The sequence below is a fragment of the Salvelinus fontinalis genome, chromosome 17 (genome assembly GCF_029448725.1).
Source record: "Salvelinus fontinalis isolate EN_2023a chromosome 17, ASM2944872v1, whole genome shotgun sequence".
In the NCBI taxonomy this organism is placed as follows: Eukaryota; Metazoa; Chordata; class Actinopteri; order Salmoniformes; family Salmonidae; genus Salvelinus; species Salvelinus fontinalis.
In genome coordinates, this window is record NC_074681.1 from 25110249 (window position 1) to 25131806 (window position 21558).

The 21558-nt window shown below is 40.2% G+C and overlaps 1 protein-coding gene across 1 annotated transcript; it reads left to right on the top strand.

Annotated features, from left to right (window-relative positions):
- Positions 1 to 9000, top strand: LOC129814031 (tRNA selenocysteine 1-associated protein 1-like). Its single transcript, XM_055866775.1, has 9 exons — positions 1 to 203; positions 1564 to 1661; positions 2552 to 2651; positions 3112 to 3164; positions 3373 to 3504; positions 3976 to 4095; positions 4257 to 4494; positions 4641 to 4686; positions 7820 to 9000. The coding sequence occupies exons 1-9, from the start codon at positions 168 to 170 to the stop codon at positions 7960 to 7962; spliced, it is 966 nt and encodes a 321-aa protein (XP_055722750.1). The 5' UTR covers positions 1 to 167; the 3' UTR covers positions 7963 to 9000.
- Positions 9001 to 21558: the final 12558 nt, after the last annotated feature.

Sequence of the window (21558 nt, forward strand, 5' to 3'; positions counted from 1 at the left end):
GGAAGAAGTAAAACCTCACATAATTTCACTACGCAGCCCTTTGAAACAACGCCAGTTTCGGGAGGAGGAGCTAGCTAACGTTAGTCATTAGCCAGCCATTCGTAAACGTAGCTACCTAACTTACATATTCGCATTTATTGGAGACCGTCCGACAATAAACCACCAAGATGTTCAACAGAATGACAAGCCTTTGGATGGGTGATGTATGTTTGCTCTGTTTTAATCATTTTGCATTAACGTTACTGGTAAACGTTTTAGCGCAAACAATTGTTTTAGTTAGCTAACTTAGCTATTTTAGCAACGTAATCTACTAACGTTAGATACCTCACAACAACTTTTTGGGAGACGTAACGGTAATGTCTATGGTGTTATTTTAAAAACAGGATAAGAAATACAGTCAATGGTGTATTCGCAGTATTTACTTCTCTAAAGTAACGTTAACGTTCCCGACAGTTTGGTTAACGTTTGCTTGCTAACGTTATGGTGATGCTGCCCTGGCTGGGCCTGCCGTTACTAACCATGGCAGCGGCTTGTAATATTCTATTAGTAGTTAGTAAGTTACTACTAGCACCTAATAACTGCTACTTCTGAGCGGTAGAAATGTGGGTTAACATTTGTATGTAATTCTTTGGCCACATTAGCACTATTTGGCTAGCTAGGTAGGTCTATCACTTATAATCTATCAGTATTCTCTCTACATTGATCTCAATTTCCTGGCTTGAGTTTGTACATTTCATGCATATGAATGGGATATTTTAAGCAATTAGACCTGAGGAGGTGTGGTATTTGGCCAATATAACGTTACTACTGCTAAGGGCTGTTCTAAGTCGCAACGCAGCTCTGGAGTGTCTGGACAAAGCCCCTAGCCGTGATATATTGGCCATATATCACAAACCCATGAGGTGCCTTATTGCTATTATTAAAAAGTTAACATTTATTTTTACTAATTACATTGTTTTGTCATACCCGTGGTATACGGCTTAATATACCCATCAGCATTCATGGCTCGAACCACCAAGTTTATAACAGACTTTGTGCCATGGGTATTACAAGATATTTTACTGCCCTAATTACATTGGCAACCAGTTTATAATAGCAATAAGGCACCCCAGGGGTTTGTGATATATGGACAATATATCATGGCTAAGGGCTTTGTCCAGGCACTCCAGAGTTGCATTGTGACTAAGAATAGCCCTTGGCTGTGGCATATTGGTCATATACACACACCTCCTCAGGCCTTATTGCTTAAATATACCATGGCTTTCAGCTAATCAGGGCTCGAACCACCTAGTTTATAATTGCAATGGGTATGACAAAACATTTAATTTTACTGCTCTTATTATGTTGGTAACCAGTTTATAATAGCAATAAGTGACCTCAGAGGTTTGTGCTCTATAGCCAATACACCACTGCTAAGCACTGTGTCCATGTATTCTGCGTTGCGCATAAGAACAGCCCTTAGCCGTGGTATATTGGCCAAATGCTACACCCCCCTCTGGCCTTATTGCGTAAGTGTATATTTTACAGACAACTACTCAATAATCTTTTTTATCTTCTTTATAGCTGGACCCATACATGGATGAGAATTTTATCAAACAGGCCTTCAGCACTATGGGCGAGACGGCGTATGGTGTTAAGATCATTACCCACAGAGTAACGGGGTATGTTAATCACAGACGTGTTTAAGGTAGTGAGTGATAGCATGTTTAGCTAGCTCTCAAACCCTTCTCTCCATGGGGTTTTCAGCCTAAAAGTTGACAAAACAAAAAGGAGAATAGACGAGGTACCACTGTTACGCAATTAGAGCAAGCAGGTATGATTTTCACAAGAAGGCACCAGAGCCTGCAATGCTATCAGGTTCCCACTAGATAACAAGCCTGTGAAGAGCATGAGTTGTAGGTAACATTTGCCAGCTTGAGCTAGCTAGCATACGACCTCGGTAGCACAGAGTAGATCCTCCATATGACGTCGAGAAAAATGTATATGTGGGTAGTTCCGAAGATATCCTCAAATAAGTTAATGAATATAACCAGATTGGGACCACAACTAAGTCTTTGACCACACTGTTACTTTGGTGATTAAAAACTCAGGCTTCCTACTCTTTAACATTTAGAGCAAGTGTAATGAAAGTCCCCCGGGAAGATGCCTTCATCAGTAGGCGCTAATCGTAGTTAGCATATATGAATGGGCTAGTGTTTAGCATTTGTTTCCATCTTTGAAAGTAGGCCACTGACCAGTTTGTAATACACACTGTGGCATTGTATATAGATCAAGCCATTACATGCCCAAATGTGCATCTGTCACTGATCAAAATACAATCTAATTGGACCCCATCAGCTACAATGTCAAACCTAAAACATCACTTGTTATAGAACCACCTGGTGTAATTCCAGTGAAGTAGTTAGTTTACTTACCACAGCGCTGTGAATTGATACTGAAATTCCATAATACAGTATTTGTGGGATATTATTACCCTACATTGTTTTTTTTCTGTCCTTTTTCTAAATGTGGGTGTATCATATTGTCACTAATACAATCTCTTGTGCTACAGAGGATCGGCAGGCTATTGCTTTGTGGAAATGGCAGACGAAGCCAGCGTTGACCGATGCGTTCACAGACTGAATGGGAAGCTTGTTCCTGGATCAAATCCGGTGAGCACTCATTATATGCTTGACATTTCTAATAGTCATTGTTCATTTAAACAACTTACTGATGATGTATTAGTGGACAACCACCCTCTCGTTTTAGTTTGATACTTCTTTCAAAATGTGTTGTGTATAGCGGAGCTTCACTATCATTGGCCCCCACCTTAATTTGAGGTTGATGGAACAGAATATCTCAAATTTACATGACAGCCAAGTTACTGAGCTCCGTTTTCTTCCTGATGGTGGTGGTTGAGGCTGTTTGTAAATTTACTTTGTTTGAAGCTGGTGAATAAACTCTGTTAGGAACTAACTGACGAATGGGATAAAGCCTGTACTGGGTGGTGGAGGTATGTAAACCAAATAAAATGTCCTTTTCTAATATACTCTTTATTTTCTAGCAATATGTCCTTACTACACGCATTTGTCTTTGAAGGTGCTTGATTGCTTGTTCTTTCTTCCTGTATAGCCCAGAAAGTTTAAGTTAAACTATGCAACTTACGGGAAGCGGCCAGAAGCTGGGTAAGCTGTTAACTTTCTTCCTCATTTTGAGGCATTCTTCTGTTGTTGGAACCTGCAGTAACGTGTTTATTATGTACACTGCTCTGTGATATTTTCCACCTACAGAAAAATAGATTGTAAAAAAAGAAACCGCTAGACGCTATGATGTTGGTAACTTATGACACCTTGGTTATATCTCTTGCTCTCTGTCCCTCATGGCTCTGCTCAGCCTGGAATTTTCAGTCTTTGTCGGAGATCTGTCTTCAGAGGTGGACGACTACCAACTCCATCAGTTCTTCCTGAAGAAATACCCTTCCTGCAAAGGAGGGAAAGTGGTCTCTGATCAGTATGGTAACTCCAGGTATGAGCGCTGAACAGACATAGTCATGTTATTTGGTGATGCTGGTAATGCACCACCTGATTTGAACACAATTTGAATTTAATTTCTGCTTCAGATGGATTAATCTGACATTTCATTACATTTAAATTCCTTGGAAAATCGCATGACATTTTTAACAATATATTTGTTTAATTGGATTGTGTGTAGACATATTTGTGTCTTGCATATCTTCACCGCTGGTATATTTTCCCCAAAATACTGGAAAAGGTTTGTTTCTGACATTTATGCTAAAACTATTGTTTTCCCCATATAGGGTAAGCAAGAGCAACTCACAATTGAAGTGATGCTACTTCATATTAAAAGTAAAACAACAAGTTTCAGTTCTACCATACCATTTTTGTTTTCTAATTAATTACGTGTTTGATAAGCATGATATGCTGAGCCCGGCGAGAATGTGTGCTCAGGGTTTTAGTGTTGTGCTTGGTCTCGCAGAGGTTATGGTTTCATCAAGTTTGGGGACGAGAACGAACAGAAGAAAGCCATCGATGAGTGTCAGAACGCCTCAGGCCTGGGGACGAAACCAATCAGGATCAGCATAGCTGTGAACAAGAGGTATGGTTCTATTACTGTGGAAATTATACAGTATTAGGTTTGATTAGTGTCATGCCGGTCACTCTTTGTTGAAAGTTGATCTCATATGCATGATTGTCCTCCTAACTTGACATCCGCTGAACCTAACATAATTTCCCACCCCATGTTTCCCTGGTTTTTAGCCATAAAATGAACAGCTATAACAACCAGAACCACAACTCCTACCACAACAATTACCAACAGCCGTACTATCAACAACCCAACCAGACCTACTACCCTCATTGGGGCTATGACCAGTACAACAGCTACAACTACGGTGGCTATGGTCCCTATGGAGGGTACCCTGCTCCATGCCCCCATGGGATGATGGGACCCCCACCTCCCATTGGCATGCCCACAGACATGCAAACTTCCTCCGAGGTAAGGCTTCCTGACAAGCTCCTGGGATCTTCCCCCTCATAATTCCCCGTACCTTATCCCTTAATGATATGTCAAAAAAGGATTGCCAACAGTCATCCTCAACGGTTCACAATGATTAATTTCATTTGTCTTGCTTTTCCCATTAGCAACCGCAGGAGTCCACAGATGAGCCTGAAGAAGAGGCAGCAGAAGGTAAGTCCTCACTATCCTATTATATGTACTAAAGGAAAATGCAATGTGCTGCAGATAAGTTATTTGTTGTTTCTTTTAACCGTTTCACACGTTTCAACACACAGGTGTGATCGTTCTACAGTGGTCCCTGTAGCGTACGATCAGACTGGTGTGATTAGAACGCTTATTTAGAACGTACAGTTTCAAATGACGCATCAATCAGCGTTTCAGCTGGCCACTTTTTTCAGAAACATTTTGCACAAACACAGTCCTTACAAAGTTATGTCCAGAATGTGAGCTGTTTAGTTTTGGATACAGTGTTCAGACATTCACAGAAGTAGCTACAGCATAACACAATCATCCAAACCGGAAAAATGTTGGCTACATTTGTCCTAGCGCTTTCTGATGAAAGATTGAAATAACACAAGCTGTCATATTTTTATAACTCGGCTGACAAACTACAAAATGAATTAGCTAATAGCAATTACTATTTATAATTAATCACATCACAGGTGAGCTCACCATTGATCAAAATAATTGAGTAAAACACAGAAATCGAAAGTAATCCGACGATGGGTAGTTTGTGCGCCATGCTTGTTTTTTCCCCATCAACCAGAGAGGAGACAAGATGAGTTTGGTCTATTTATACTATGCATGTTGAAGGGGGTGTGTTGTCTACGATCATCCACTTCCCTTCATTCACTAACGGAAGTTTACCTAAAAGAAGAGTGAACCATTCCTTCAAGTCATTATAACACCTTTGGTCTGACCGATTACGTGACACCCAGAAAGCTTTATATAATGTATACAAACATGGCGCAACACATAGCTGGCAAATAGCTCAGCTCATTATAATCAGTACAACCTTAAAGTATTTTACACACATCATAGGTGTCCATTACAATATATGCAATAATCGGAATACATTATTTTTCACCAGTAATTGAAAATGTGAACAAAACTGTAAATACATTAGGCTCCATACATACGCCTACAGTAGAAACGACAACACAAAGTACAGAAAATAAGGAACATACTTTGATAGGAATGCACACATGTCCAAGGTTATTATGTATAAGGAAAACAACAAGGAAGGCAAAGCGAGTGCCAGCAAGAAAGTGTTCCAATTCTTGCAGGACTGCACAAATATATGCATACTTTATCTGTGCTAACATGAGTGAAGTGCGGTGGGCTCTCCTCGAAGAGAGAAGTTTATCTGGCTCAGTAAAGCCTCAAACATAAATTGTCCGCATCGCTAAAATGGACTACTATGTCAATCAACAACCATCACTCCTGAGTTCCAATGGCACGTTGTGTTAGCTAATCCAAGTTTATCATTTTAATAGACTAATTGATAATTAGAAAACCCTTTTGCAATTATGTTAGCACAGCTGAAAACTGTTGTGCAGATTAAAGAAGCAATGAAACTGGCCTTCTTTTGTCGAGTTGAGTATCTGGAGAATCAGCATTTGTGGGTTTGATTTACAGGCTCAAAATGGCCAGAAACAAAGAACTTCCTTCTGAAACTCGTCAGCCTATTCTTGTTCTGAGAAATTAAGGATATTCCATGTGAGAAATTGCCAAGAAAGTGAAGATCTTGTACAACGCTGTGTACTACTCCCTTCACAGAACATAGCAAACTGGCTCTAACCAGAACAGAAAGAGTGGGAGGCCCCGGTACACAACTGAGCAAGAGGACAAGTACATTAGTGTCTAGTTTGAGAAAGACACCTCACAAGTCCTCAACTGGCAGCTTCATTAAATAGTACCCGCAAAACACCCGTCTCAACATCAGTGAAGTGGCGACTCCGGGATGCTGGCCTTTTAGGTAGTTGCAAAGAAAAAGCCATATCTCAGACTGGCCAATAAAAATAAAAGATTAAGATGTGCAAAATAACAGACACTGGACAGAGGAACTCTGCCTAGAAGGCCAGCATCCCGGAGTCGCCGCTTCACTGTTGACGTCGAGACTGGTGTTTTGCGGGTACTATTTAATGAAGCTGCCAGTTGAGGACTTGAGGCATCGGTTGCCATTAAAGATATACTTCTCCTTAATGCAACCGCTGTGTCAGATTTCAAAAAAACTTTACGGAAAAAGCAAACCATGCAATAATCTGAGTACGGCGCTCAGACGACAAATCAACCCAAAGAGAGATCCGCCATGTTGGAGTCAACATAAGTCAGAAATGGCATTATAAATATTCACTTACCTTTGATGATCTTCATCAGAATGCACTCCCAGGAATCCCAGTTCCGCAATAAATGTTTGATTTGTTCCATAAAGTCCATTTATGTCCAAATGACTCCTTTTGGTTCGCGCGTTCAGTACACAATCTAAACTCGGGCAGGTCCAGGCAAAAGTTTAGACAAAGTCATATTACAGTCCGTAGAAACATGTCAAACGAAGTATAGAATAAATCTTTAGGATGTTTTTAACAAATCTTCAATAATATTCCAACTGGAGAATTCCTTTGTCTTCAGAAAAGCAATGGAACAGAGCTCACGTGAACGAGCGTCACGAGCTCAAGGCATTCTGGCAGACCTCTGACTCATTCCCCTCTTATTTGGCCTCACTTCACAGTAGAAGCATCAAACAAGGTTCTAAAGACTGTTGACATCTAGTGGAAGCCATAGGAAGTGCAAAATGAACCCATAGACACTGTGTATTCGATAGGCCAAGAGTTGAAAACCTACAAACCTCAGATTTCCCACTTCCTGGTTGGATTTCTCAGATTTTCGGCTATCATGAGTTCTGTTATACTCACAGACATCATTAAATCAGTTTTAGAAACGTCAGTGTTTTATATCCAAATCTACTAATAATATGCATATATTAGCAACTGGGACTGAGTAGCAGGCAGTTTACTCTGGGCACGCTTTTCATCCAAACGTGAAAATGCTGCCCCCTATCCATAACAGTTAACAAGGTCTACACTATTTCTCATCAATTTGATGTTATTTTAATGGACCAAAAAAATAGCTTATGTCAAATCAAGGACATTTCTAAGTGAGCCCAAACTTTTGAACGGTAGTGTATAGATTTTATTTTTTACAGTAATGTTTGGTGATTGACAAGGAATGCCTTGAAGATCACTGCTGTGACCAATGCCATGGCTTGTTGGCTTATTTACTATTTTATTTTCTTCCCTGCCAGACCCCAACCCTCAGCTGGATGTGGATGCACTGAACACAGAATACATGGAGAGGAGCGAGGAACTCTACGATTCACTCATGAACTGTCACTGGCAGCCACTGGATACCATCACGTCAGAAATCCCGCCTTTTTCCAGTTCCTGATCCGTTTCAACTTGTCCTCTGAGTTTAGTATGAAATTAATCTTCTATAAAAGGGTAAAGTCGCACAGAAAATGTCTTTATTTTATTTATCACCAGTCGACACAGCATGTTTCTTCGCTATTGCCTTTGCCATTTGTATATATTGTCCACATCCTTCCCATCTTGTATTTTTATTTTATGGAAGTAATGTTATTTTTCGCTGTGCACTAAACTTTCCTTCTAAATTATAGCTAAGTCTTTCTGGCAGTGCATTTGTTTTTGGTTTGTTTGATTTAGAAACTGCATTTTTTTTTATTTGATTAACTGAAGTAATCAATTGTCATCATCTCCCAGACATGATTTTTGTATTTAACACTGTTTTGAGTACCATCTTATCTTCAAGAAGAAAGAACATTTTAGTTGTGATTCATTTTTTTTTCACAGATTAAAAACTTCAATTTAAGCTTGTATGTCAACAGTTTGTATCACACCTTTTACTTGTGCTTGAAATCTGTTTATTTTTTAAAGGTGCAATATACAGCAATTTGTCTGCCATTTCCTGTTTGTTAAAACAAGCAATTAGAATTTTATCAAACTGAAATTAAGCAAACTATGTATAGTGTAGAGAATCATTGTACCCTCTAAACCGCTGTGAAATATATTTACAATAACCAAAAAAATTGTATTTTCAGCTGTTTGAAGCTAATGTACCTAAATAAATTAAAGTAAAAGTTGTAAAAACTAAATTTAAATGTGAAGCATCTACACATTAGGCTTGCTTTAAATGAGTGACTGCTCTAACTCACATTTCTATGTGAATTTGGTCGGGACACCCAAAAAGTTAATTCAATTGCTATTGGTCACGCAAATATTTAGCAGATGTTATTGTGGGTATAGCGAAATGCTTGTGTTCCTAGCTCCAACAGGTACTTCTGCACTAACAGTGCAGTAGATACATTTCATTCTCATGATATTCATTTTGTTTTAGATTTGTAATTCATTTGAGCTTTTTTGTGCCTGGAGCTTTTGGAATAATTCTATTAAAGCTGGATGTTTGGAATGTATTATTCAATTATGTGACACTGAAAACATTGGTGCTTATGCAAAGTTTAGCGCAAGTTCATTTAGTCTGGTTTTCAGAACCACAATTTAACTTCTTACTTACGTTGCTTGCACTGTCAGATGGATATGTTCAAAAATAAACAGCATTGTGTAATCAGTGCTCTATGTTCAGGTCTGAAAGACAGCCAACCAATTTTATGAAGCCTTTCCTTTATCATAAAACTGCTTGTAGACAAGTTCATAAATGTCTTTTCGTACAATAAGTGGATAACTAACAGTTTAAAAAGGACTTGAAATTCTGTTAATATGGTTTAATTCGCCTCTCACTATTTCATGAAAAGGACAAAGGAAAATCATTATGCCAACACTTATGTTTTATGAGATGTGTGTATGGCTCCAACCAATTCTCCCCCTCTTTCACTCGGGCTTAACCCTCTTCTTTCTTGGTTAAGAGTCCAGGGCAATACCACCTGGGTCTGAGGCGGTACCAGTCCTGATATAGGGCCCTCCAGCTGAGGCACCACAGGGCCCCTGCTAGGATCTGTGTGTGGAACGCAGAGAAGCAAGAACACCCAGAGGCCCAGCAGGATGACACAGAACAAGAAGAGCAGCTGCAGTGGGATCCACGAAGTCCCACCCATAGTCAGGTAGGGCCCGAAAATGGCGGCCTTGGCCAACAGTAGACAGCAGACACACAGCAAGAAGATGTCATCAGAGACCTCAGCCGTTTCCCACACACAACTGCTTGCTGCCTCCCGTAGTAGTAGTGCTGGACACCTACAGCACTGAAGGGCTAGTAGAAGCTCCCTATAGAATTCTTAAGGAGCTTCCACCATCAGCTGAGAGGTGTCGCAGAAAGAGGGCTCTGTGCACTGAGGAGAGGAGGCCAACAAAGATGCAGGTCCATCCCCAGCCTAAGCGCAAGAACGCTCTGAATTATGAACAAACAGCAAGATTATTTGAACATGGTTTTAATTCAGCTGTAGATGCTGATTGGTGTAGAATATGTGGATGCAAACAGACTGGACAGACCTGAGAAAAGGCCTTGAAAATATCAATAAGGCAATTATGTATTATTGTTTGAGCCCATCTTAATTCTCACCTGTGAAGAAAATTAGTCCTTTTTGCGAAGATGCTGTGTTTGGAGACCCACATGCTCAGGGCGGGTCCAAACATGATCAGACATGACAACAGGTGAAATTGGAACTTCTCATGAGTCCCGACGGCCACCAGAAAGGTATTGAGAAACATCTCAATTTACAATCTGGCCTCAACTGAGACAGGAAATAAGCCTATCTCTTCCACTGGGTACAAAATAATCCCCTATAGTTTATTTGTGTATCCAATGATCCTGTAGGTTATTGTTTCGGTATTGTTTACTATGCTAGTGGGAGTGACCATTCCTGCATGTTATAAACCAAGACCTGCAGTTGATGTAAATCAATTTCCATAGAATCAGTCCAAAGGCTTGGTAATTCAATCAAGATGCAATCCTCTGCAGGTTTGTGACATTCAACTCTTCTTGTGTAGATGTGTTGAATATAGTGGCAGGTGTCCTACATTTCAGAAACAAACTTATTTGAATGTATACTGTAAAATCCAGTTGTTCACCTCCTGTAGCCAACACAGTTGCAGTATCCACAAATATTGCTGTTTTCTGCAGTTTAAAAATCTTTTAATCCTGACTTTGAGTAAGTTACCACTCTGGATTTACTTCCTTAATTTTTCCATGGTTCGTTCTGTTATTGTTGAGGTCACCTTTTACTCATGCAGCATTAAAACACTTGCTCATCCACAATACAGCAGACCGTGAAGTCAAACTGTTAGAGCTGAAGTTAGTTTCCCTGTCCCCCACGCCTTCAGCTCCCATCTCACCACCCTTTCATCAACACCAACAGAGTGGGACATATGTTCACACCTTTGGTCTGTCCCCCCGTTGCAGGTTTCACATTACCTTTACAAAGTTCAGGGGTTCCAGAATGCATTGAGTGAATCAGCAAGTAGTGTGAAGTTGTGCAACAATATTTGATTAATGTAAACGCAAGAGCTGCTAAAGATTGTCCTAGTTGAATTGGTTGGCCCACAGTTCTGTGACAGTGCATTTTGTTTTCTTTAACCCTCTACTGTAAATGTCAGTAGAATTCTAAATAACTAGGTCTCCATTTGTCTTCTATTTATATATATATAATCTCTGTACTGTATCCACACCATCCCATCCACGGATGTTCTCTCCATTCTTAGACTCAGCTGTTGGTGTAGGCCTAGAAGCCTGTCTCTGTCAATCATTGAGCACGATCTTTCTCAATCATTCACTCACCAACTCTGAAATTTCTATCTCAAGTATTCCTGACTGACTTCCCTCACTGTATATTTTCTCTTTATGCCTATATATAGAGAGAGTCTATCTAACATGTAACTTGTGGGGGCAAATTCCCCCTGGCTCATGATTTATTTTATTTATGCCAATGAATGTAGTAGACTTGTCTTGCCCATTATATCATTGCACATCCTTCTTTCAGCATCAATGATTTACCACAGAACTTGATCTATTGGTAACAAGACACTCATCTCTCTGCATGCTTTTGCACTTTGAAATCTAGGAGGTGTAGGCATTTGTGATGAGAGGATGTATTTTCATGATATCCCTTTTAGTATAGACATTACATTGAGAGAACCAAGCCTATGGGTACGTAGCTTCACCCCCCCCCCCCCCCCCCCCCCCCCCCACACACACACACACACACACACCAACTGATTAATGGAGTGCTGAATATGATTTTTTTTTTCACTAGCTTTGTTTTCTCTTTTCCATATTATGTCTATCTATGATAAGCCACCCAGGGAAGGTCTGAAAATAGCCCATATTAATATATGTAGTCTTAGAAATAAGGTTAATGAAATCAATAACTGCTGCATCAGATAACATTCACATATTTGCCATTTCTGAGACTGACTTAGATCATTCATTTAATTATACATCAGTAACAATACAAGAATATAACATCTATAGATGACACAGAAATGCTTATGGGTGAGGTGTTGCTGTATATATTCAGAGCCATATCCCTGTAATGCTGAGAGAAGATCTTATGTCAAGTGTTACTGAAGTGTTGTGGTTGCATGTTCACCTGACACATATAAAGCCTTTTCTTTTGGGGTGTTGCTCTAGGCCACCAAGTGCTAACAGTCAGTATCTAAATAAATGCTTGATAGTGTACCTGAATCTTGACTGGTTTTCATCAAGCTGTCTGCTCAAGAGCACGCTTCTCAATGTAACCAGTGCCTATACTCTGGTTCAGGTTATTAATCAACTTAGCAGGGTGTTTACAAACAGTACAGGAACAAGATCATCCACATGTATTGATCACATTTTTACTAATACTGTAGAACTTTGTTCTTAAACTGTATCCATAACCATTGGATGCAGGGATCACCATTTTAAATATTATTTTAATTTAACCTTTAAACAATATAGTGGCTATATCCAGGAAAGCCAAAGTTCCAAAAGCTGGGCCTTAATACTGTATACAGTGTAATAGATTATACAAAAGGTTTTGCTATGACTCTTATGTGGATGATGTAAAAAATATTTGTTGGTCTGATGGGATTAATGAGAAGCATCCAGATGCTGCACTTGATGAATTTATGAAATTGCTTCTTCCAATTATTGAGAAACATGCACCTGTTAAGAAACGGACTGTTAGAACTGTTAAGGTCCGATGGATTGATGAGGAATTGAAAAACTGTATGGTTGAAAGAGATGGGGCAAAAGGAGTGGCTAATAATCTGACAGGCTGATTTACTGCAAATTGAGAAATGATGTGACTCAACAAAAAGAAGAAGAAACTGAAGCCAAGATCAATGATATAAATAATGATGGGGAAAAAACTTGAGTACATTAAATGGAATTATGGACAGAAAGACAAATTCAACTCCATCTTTCATTGAATCAGATGGCTTATTCATCATTAAACCATTTGATGTTGCCAATTATTTTAATGATTACTTCATTGGCAAATTGGGCAGATTTAGGCAGGAAATTCCAACAAAGAACATTGAGCCATCGTACTCATGCATAAAAAAACTAATAATGAAAGAAAAGCATTGTAAGTTTGAATTTTGTAAAGTTAGTGTGGGAGAGGTGTTAAAATGATTGTTAGTTAGTAAATAAATAATTAAGCCAAATTGTATATCGCTGATTCATGACTTAAACTATGGTTTGTGCAGTTAACCAAGAATTTTACAATGTTTGGAATGTGACGGGTAACAATTTATTATTTATTACTCTAAACATTTTCCTGTGATGCCCCGACTAGTTAGTTAATTCATGTTTATGTGATCAGTTTAATCACGTAATAATTAAACATAGAGAATTTATTTAATAATATACAGTCGTCAAATTTAATGATAGTCCAGACACGACACCTCTTATTGTCAATTTATTTCAACCAATCATCAGTAAAATGTGTCAGTGCAGTACATGTTGAGTGCCCTTCACTATAAGCATGCTGAAAGTATGTTGTTAATTTGTTTACAGATAAATAGCATTGTATTTGGTCAAACACTTTTTTCCAACAGTTTGCTAAGAGCTGGCAGCAAGCTGACAGATCTGCTGTTAGAACCAGTAAAGGCAGCTTTACCAATCTTGGGTAGCGGAATAACTTTGGCTTCCCTCCAGACCTGAGGACAAAGACATTCCTCTAGGCTCAGATTAAATATATGATAGATAGGAGTGGCTATAGAGTCAGCTACCCATTACATCTTTTCACAAATAGTTTCATGTTTAATCACATAGGTTTCGCAATATTTAGATGTAAACCTGACAGCTGGGAAATGTACACTAAGAGATACAGTTTTGTGTTTCCTGTCCTTCATGAGATCACCAAATGAAACACACTCGTCATGACTGTCTCTTAAGTGTCCATTGACCATTCCCACATTCTCAAAACTAGAAAGATTGTTTAATTCTCCAATTTTGGGAATTAGGAGTTTGGCCAAGTCTCTCTCTGTGTCCCACAATCACACATTCCAATCTCAATACTACAGACACAGAAGCAGAGTATTTACAATTGTGGGAGCTGTGCTGTTAGATTTCAGTGCAGCCTTTGATATTATTGACCATGACCTGTTGTTGAGAAAACATATGTGTTATGGCTTTTGAACCTCGGAGATATCGTGGATTCAGAGCTGTCTATCTAATACAACTTAAAGGGTTTTCTTTAATGGAAGCTTCTCTAATCTCAAACCAGTAAAGTGTGGTGTACTGCAGGGCAGATCTCTAGGCCCTCTACTCTTTTCTAGTTTTACCAATGACCTGCCACTGGCATTAGACAAAGCATCTGTGTCCATGTATGCTGATGATTCAACCATATTTGTATCAGCAACCACAGCTAATGAAGTCACTGAAAACCTTAAAGAATTGCACTCCGTTTTGGAATGGGTGGCCAGTAATTAACTGGTCCTGAACATCTCTAAAACTAAGAGCATTGTATTTGGTACAAATCATTCCCTAAATTCTAGACCTCAGCTGAATGTGGTAATGAATGGTGTGGCTGTTGAACAAGTTGAGGATACTAAATTACTTGGTGTGTTAACTTAGATTATAAACTGTCATGGTCAAAATGTATACAGTACCAGTCAAAAGTTTGGACACACCTACTCATTCAAGGTAAATTTATTTTTACTATTTTCTACATCGTAGAATTGGTATATTTTTTGGTACTACATGATTCCATATGTGTTATTTCATAGTTTTGATGTCTTCACTATTATTCTACAATGTAGAAAATAGTACAAAATAAAGAAAAACCCATGAATGAGTAAGTGTGTCCAAACTTTTGACTGGTACTGTAGATTTATGGTTGTAAAGATGGGGAAAGGTCTGTCCCTAATAAAGAGATCCTCTGCTTTTTTGACAACACACTCCACAAAGCAAGTCCTGCAGGCTCTAGTTTATTCTTGTCTTGATTATTGTCCAGTCATATGGTCAAGTGCTGCAAAGAAAGACCTAGTTAAGCTGCAGCTGACCCAGAACAGAGTGCCACTTCTTGCTCTTCATTGTAATCAGAGGGCTAATATTAATACTATGCATGCCAGTCTCTCTTGGCTAAGAGTTGAGGAAAGACTGCTTGTTTTTATAAGAAATATTAATGTGTTGGAAATTCAAAATTGTTTGCATAGTCAACTGACACACACTTACCCCACCAGACATGCCACCAGGGGTATTTTCACAGTCCCCAGGTCAAGAACAAATTCAAGGAAATGTACAGTATTATACATAGCCATGAGTGCGTGGAACTACCTTCCATCTTCTATAGTACAAGTGAACAGCAAACTTTGTTTCAAAAGACAAATAAAGCAACACCTCTCCCTTCATGTGACGTACTTGTGTGTGTCTGTACTGACATGTATGTGTAACTGATAGATACACACACACACACACTACATTAAATGTATGTATTGTAAACTGTAAAGTATTTTATCTGTAATCTCTTTTTCATTATGTGTTGGATCCCAGTAAGACTGTCTGTTGCCATTGATGTTGGCTAATTGGGATCCTAATAAATCAACAACAATAATAATCAAATACATTATATTTTAGAACAGGGTTTCCCAAACTCGGTCTTGGTGCCCCCCTCCCTGGGTGCACGTTTTGGTTTTTGCTCTAGCCCTACACAGCTGATTCAAATAACCAACTAAACATCATACTTGAATTATTTGAATCAGCTGTATAGTGCTAGGGCTAACACCAAAACATGCACCCAGGACCGAGTTTGGGAAACCCTGATTTAGCAGACTCTCTTAAAATCAAATGGATTTATAAAGCCTTTTTTAACACAAACATTTTTTCTCCCCATTTCAATCTTGTCTCATTGCTGCAACTCCCTAACAGGCTTGGGAGGCAAAGTCATGCGTTCTCTGAAACATGATCTACCAAACCACACTTCTTAACACCTGCCCGCTTAACCTGGAAGCCATCCGCACCATGTGTCAACTGATGACCAAAGTCAGCCTTCAGGCGCCATGCCCGCCACAAGGAGAGCGCAATGAGCCAAGTAAAGCCCCCCAGCCAAACCCTCCCCTAACACGGACAATTGTGCACCGTCCTATGGGACTCCCGATCACGGCCGGTTGTGACACAGCCTGGGATCAAACCTGGGTCTATAGTGACACATCTAGCACTGTGATGCAGTGCCTTAGACCACTGTACCATTCAGGAGGCCCTATAAAGCCTTTTTTTACATCAGCAGATGTCACAAAGTGCTTATACAGAAACCCAACCTAAAACCCCAAAAGCAAGCAATGCAGCTGTAGAAGCATGGTGACTAGGAAAAACTCCCTAGAAAGGCAGAAACCTAGAGAGGAACCAGGCTATGAGAGGTGTCCAGTCCTCTTCTGGCTGTACCGGTGGAGATTATAACAGTACATGGCCATTAAAGCCAGATCGTTCTTCAAGATGTTCAAACGTTCATAGATGACCAGTAGGGTTAAATAATAATTACAGTGGTGGCGCAAGACCGGACAGGAAGATCACGTCAGTGACTCAACCCGCTCAAGTCGAATATAGCAAAAAAAGCTTGGCACGATGTAACGCACCCCTCCTAGGGACGGCATGGAAGAGCACTAGTAAGCCAGTGACTTAGCCCCCGTAATAGGGTCAGAGGCAGATAATCCCAGTGGAGAGAGGGGAGCCAGCCAGGCAGAGACAGCAAGAGCGGTTCATCACTCCAGTGCCTTACCATTCACCTTCGCACTCCTGGGCCAATCGTAGGACCTACTGAAGAGATGAGTTTTCAGTAAAGACTTAAACGTTGAGACAGAGTCTACATTTCTCACATGGATAGGCAGACCATTCCATAAAAATGTAACTATAGGAGAAAGCCCTGCCTCCAGCTGTTTGCTTAGAAATTGTATGGACAATAAGGAGGCCTGCATATTGTGACCGTAGCGTACATGTAGGTATGTACGGACCAAATAGGAGAGATAAGTAGGAACAAGTCCATGTAATGCTTTGTAGGTTAGCAGTAAAACATTGATAACAGCTCTAACCTTATCTGGAAGCCAGTTGGCTAGCACTGGAGTAATACGCTGCTCAAAAAAATAAAGGGAACACTTAAACAACACAATGTAACTCCAAGTCAATCACACTTCTGTGAAATCAAACTGTCCACTTAGGAAGCAACACTGGTTGACAATAAATTTCACATGCTGTTGTGCAAACGGAATAGACAAAAGGTGGAAATTATAGGCAATTAGCAAGTCACCCCCAATAAAGGAGTGATTCTGCAGGTGGTGACCACAGACCACTTCTCAGTTCCTATGCTTCCTGGCTGATGTTTTGGTCACTTTTGAATGCTGGCGGTGCTCTCATTCTAGTGTTAGCATGAGACGGAGGGCAACAACCCAGCAGCAGGACCGCTACCTCCACCTTTATGCAAAGAGGAGCACTGCCAGAGCCCTGCAAAATGACCTCCAGCAGGCCACAAATGTGCATGTGTCAGCATATGGTCTCACAAGGGCTCTGAGGATCTCATCTCGGTACCTAACCCCCACCTGTGGACGTCGGGCCCTCATACCACCCTCATGGAGTCTGTTTCTGACCGTTTGAGCAGACACATGCACATCTGTGGCATGTGTCATGTGTCCTCCTACGGCCTCCTCCACGTCTCCTGATGTACTGGCCTGTCTCCTGGTAGCGCCTGCGTGCTCTGGACACTACGCTGACAGACACAGCAAACCTTTTTGCCACAGTTCGCATTGATGTGCCATCCTGGATGAACTGCACTACCTGAGCCACTTGTGTGGGTTGTAGACTCCGTCTCATGCTACCACTAGAGTGAGAGCACCGCCAGCATTCAAAAGTGACCAAAACATCAGCCAGGAAGCATAGGAACTGAGAAGTGGTCTGTGGTCACCACCTGCAGAATCACTCCTTTTTTGGGGGTGACTTGCTAATTGCCTATAATTTCCACCTTTTGTCTATTCCATTTGCACAACAGCATGTGAAATGTATTGTCAATCAGTGTTGCTTCCTAAGTGGACAGTTTGATTTCACAGAAGTGTGATTGACTTGGAGTTACATTGTGTTGTTTAAGTGTTCCCTTTATTTTTTTGAGCAGTGTAGTTATAGTGAAGAATCATTAGTATCACTAGCATGACCCTAATCATGGTAAATGGCCAATGAAAATATATGGTAGAAACAATTTATTCGTCCACTGGCTATTCAAATTAAATCAACATCAACACCAGTGAAGTTTTCTTCCACCCACAGGCAAAAGAGCAGTCTCTTCAAAGGTTGGCGGTGGTAACAGAGAAGACTGGTGGGAGGAGCTATTGAAGGACGGGCTCATTGTAAATGCTGGAATGATATCAATGGAATGTACTGTATCAAGCACATCAAACATATATAAAACACACATTTTACTCCGTTCCATTTATTCCATTTCAGGCATTACAATGAGCCAATCCTCCTATAGCCCTTCTCACCAGCCTCCACTGGGTGGTAACATTACCCTTAAGCCACCATGTAGGCCTACAGCAAAATACCCATTTTACCAGGGGAATGTTCCCCACATCGTCTTATTGGCAACACCTGTAATATTCTGTGAATGAGTGTACCTGCTGGTAGTTTCCCAACAAGTAAAGAACAGGTTTTATGTACACGTACTGAAGATAACATGTAGCTGAAAGGTTTATTCTAACTTGCTCCATTGCATTTTGGGCACTATGCACCTTGGAACTGTATCACTCTTGGAAAAATAAATATACTATTTTGATGAAGTTTTGAGTCCGAAGATTAATTTTTGCAGTGTGCAGACAGCAAGCCGTCTTTTGAAACCCACTTTGCTGATATTCATATTTGATGACTAAATAGTTTATTCAAGAAACAACAATATACATGCCATTTAAAGATTTTAGCTGGAGGAGTGAAGAATGGTAGCAGCAGATGATACCCTCTGGGCTAAACTGTATTGTAGTCAGTCCATCGCTCTAGCTCTATCTCACTCCACATGTATGCATCCTATCTCCTTCCAATCCTAGAATAACTGGGTCAGTTTATGGGCCTATATTAATGTGGTGTTACTGCCACCATGTGGCTAAAAGCTGCACTACACATGAACTTTGTACAGAAATTGAGAATCCCCAACAACATAGTGTGTACGTACTGTATGTATGTTTTGAAAGCAGAGCTAGAGAGGTGCTGGATGTAGCCTAGTATATTTGTCATTGTGTCAGCAATCTAGAATGTGTGGAATGTCACTTTTTTATAACGGCTCCTGCATCCCTAAATATTTACCCTGGGCTCCACCCGTATGGCTCCCTTGGCTTTACTGGATGTCTCGCACCGTTCATCCCAAGCTATTGTTTCTGGAAGATGCCTATGATTATTCCTGTCTCTTTGTTTTCATCTGAAAATCACCAAATTGTTCTATTTATGTTCACAGGAGGAATGGATGCCTAAAAGGTCTTTAAGGAAATTGAGACAACACAGGTACACGAACATCTCATCAAAGGTATGGTGTATTTGTGATGTTTATTTCAATTTTGTATATATAAATTGTACCATAAACATGCCTTGAGAAACACACCATCACTATTAAAGTATAAGCATGAATCTGATCAGTATTATCTTCCAAATAAATAATAACTCTGCTCATCCAACTACTCTCCTGTCCTTGGTGATGGCCCAATCAAATACATTTATTTATGAGTCTCTGTGTGCCTTTGAGTATGGAACATTCAGCTGTGGAACTGGAACTTACCTCTAATCCCCCGGTAAGGCTCTGACTGACAATGCAAACAGCTGCACTGCTGGACACGATCAGTCCTCCTGTCCAAGTCCCATAAGCCCTCTCAAATGAGGACACAGGACGGAATGATGAGGCAGATATGTGGCATGACATTCCCACACGAGTCAGGGCGCATGCAGACCATGGTAGTTGAGCTCATATGCTATTTTGAAGAGCAGTGTGGACTGAAAAGACCTTTGACGGCTATTTACATATCAATAATGACAGAGACAAAAGTTTAAAAAAACAACAACATATATTGTAAATACAAAATCATGTACCTACATTGAACCTACAGGGGTACATGACCCATCTTCTGGCTATTCTCAAAGTCTCTTAAGTCTCTCTTTCAGACTGCAGACGGTGTTTTAATCTGCTGGTAAATGGTGAAACTGTCACTGACATTGAACTCACGAGGCAGTGACAGGCTGTTGGCAGGACAATGAAAAGTGTCTCTGAAGTATTGGCTCTGGCGGACCCTGGTGGATGGGACCCAAGCAAACTTTAACCGACTTATAATAAGCCTTTCAAGATATGTCTTTCAGATTATGAAGTGTTCCTACAAAAGGGCACTCTTTCGACAGGTTGGCGGCATGATTGGATTTTGAAGATTTTATGCCTGGTGTGCTAACGATGTAATAACAATGAGTGTTATTTTGAAGTTATAGCTCAACCACTTAGTTCTGCTATCATTGGGAGAGCAATAGTCAAAATGATATTTCATATTTCACATTTCAGAGAGGAACAGGAATGTGCCAAATCCTATGACTATAAATAATATGGACTTATAACAAGATCGTAGCAACACTATTCAACGCAAATGTTTGTGTTGGATCAGCTAGGTGTTTCAATCAGTCAATGTGACCTTATCAACAAAAAATGGTTGGATGAGTGTGATAATGTTGATTTACATCAGCACTGTCACATGCACATTCACCTGTGAACATGGCAATCTCTGCCGTTCCCCTTGGGAATTGGGAGTGGTGCTGTGGATGAGACAGATGGAGATCTAGGAAAATGGAGTGGCCAAAATGAGATGCATTATAACAAACCCTACATCCAGTTGAACAGAGATAACACAGTGGTAGATGAAGTGTTGGGGCTTTAGTAATGAATGCTTGCATAAGTATGACTCACAGGATAGAAATGTGAAATTCCTGGACATTATCCCATAAAATCACAATGGAGCTGTGGAAGCCCGGTCAAGGGAGTGGAGCCAGACAACAATGCTCATCTCTAGGCAAGTGGCATGTCCCTCAACAGTAATTTGTGAGTCAGTGAGTGATAGTGAGGATTGTGTCTGTGTGTGTGTGTGTGTGTGTGTGTGTGTGTGTGTGTGTGTGTGTGTGTGTGTGTGTGTGTGTGTGTGTGTGTGTGTGTGTGTGTGTGTGTGTGTGTGTGTGTGTGTGTGTGTGTGTGTGTGTGTGTGTGTGTGTGTGTTGTGGGGAGGGGGGTCATGGGGTTACAGTGTTCTTGGCCTTTTAAGGCAGGGCCAACAGGGGTTAAATACGATCTCTGCTATTTCAGGGATACAGTTCTGAAGCCTCCATTCATCTTCACCTCTTAGCAGTGTTGAAGGTAAATGAACACTCCGTAAACTATTATTGAGTGATAATTATTACATACATCTAAATCTAATTGTAGGATTTAGTACTGTTCTTTTGACAAATGATTAGTGGTGTAATGACATGTATGGTGGAAATGCAAAATGTAACATAAAGTAACTTTGAACTAATTTGGCATTTTCTCTTTCTCACAGTGCAACC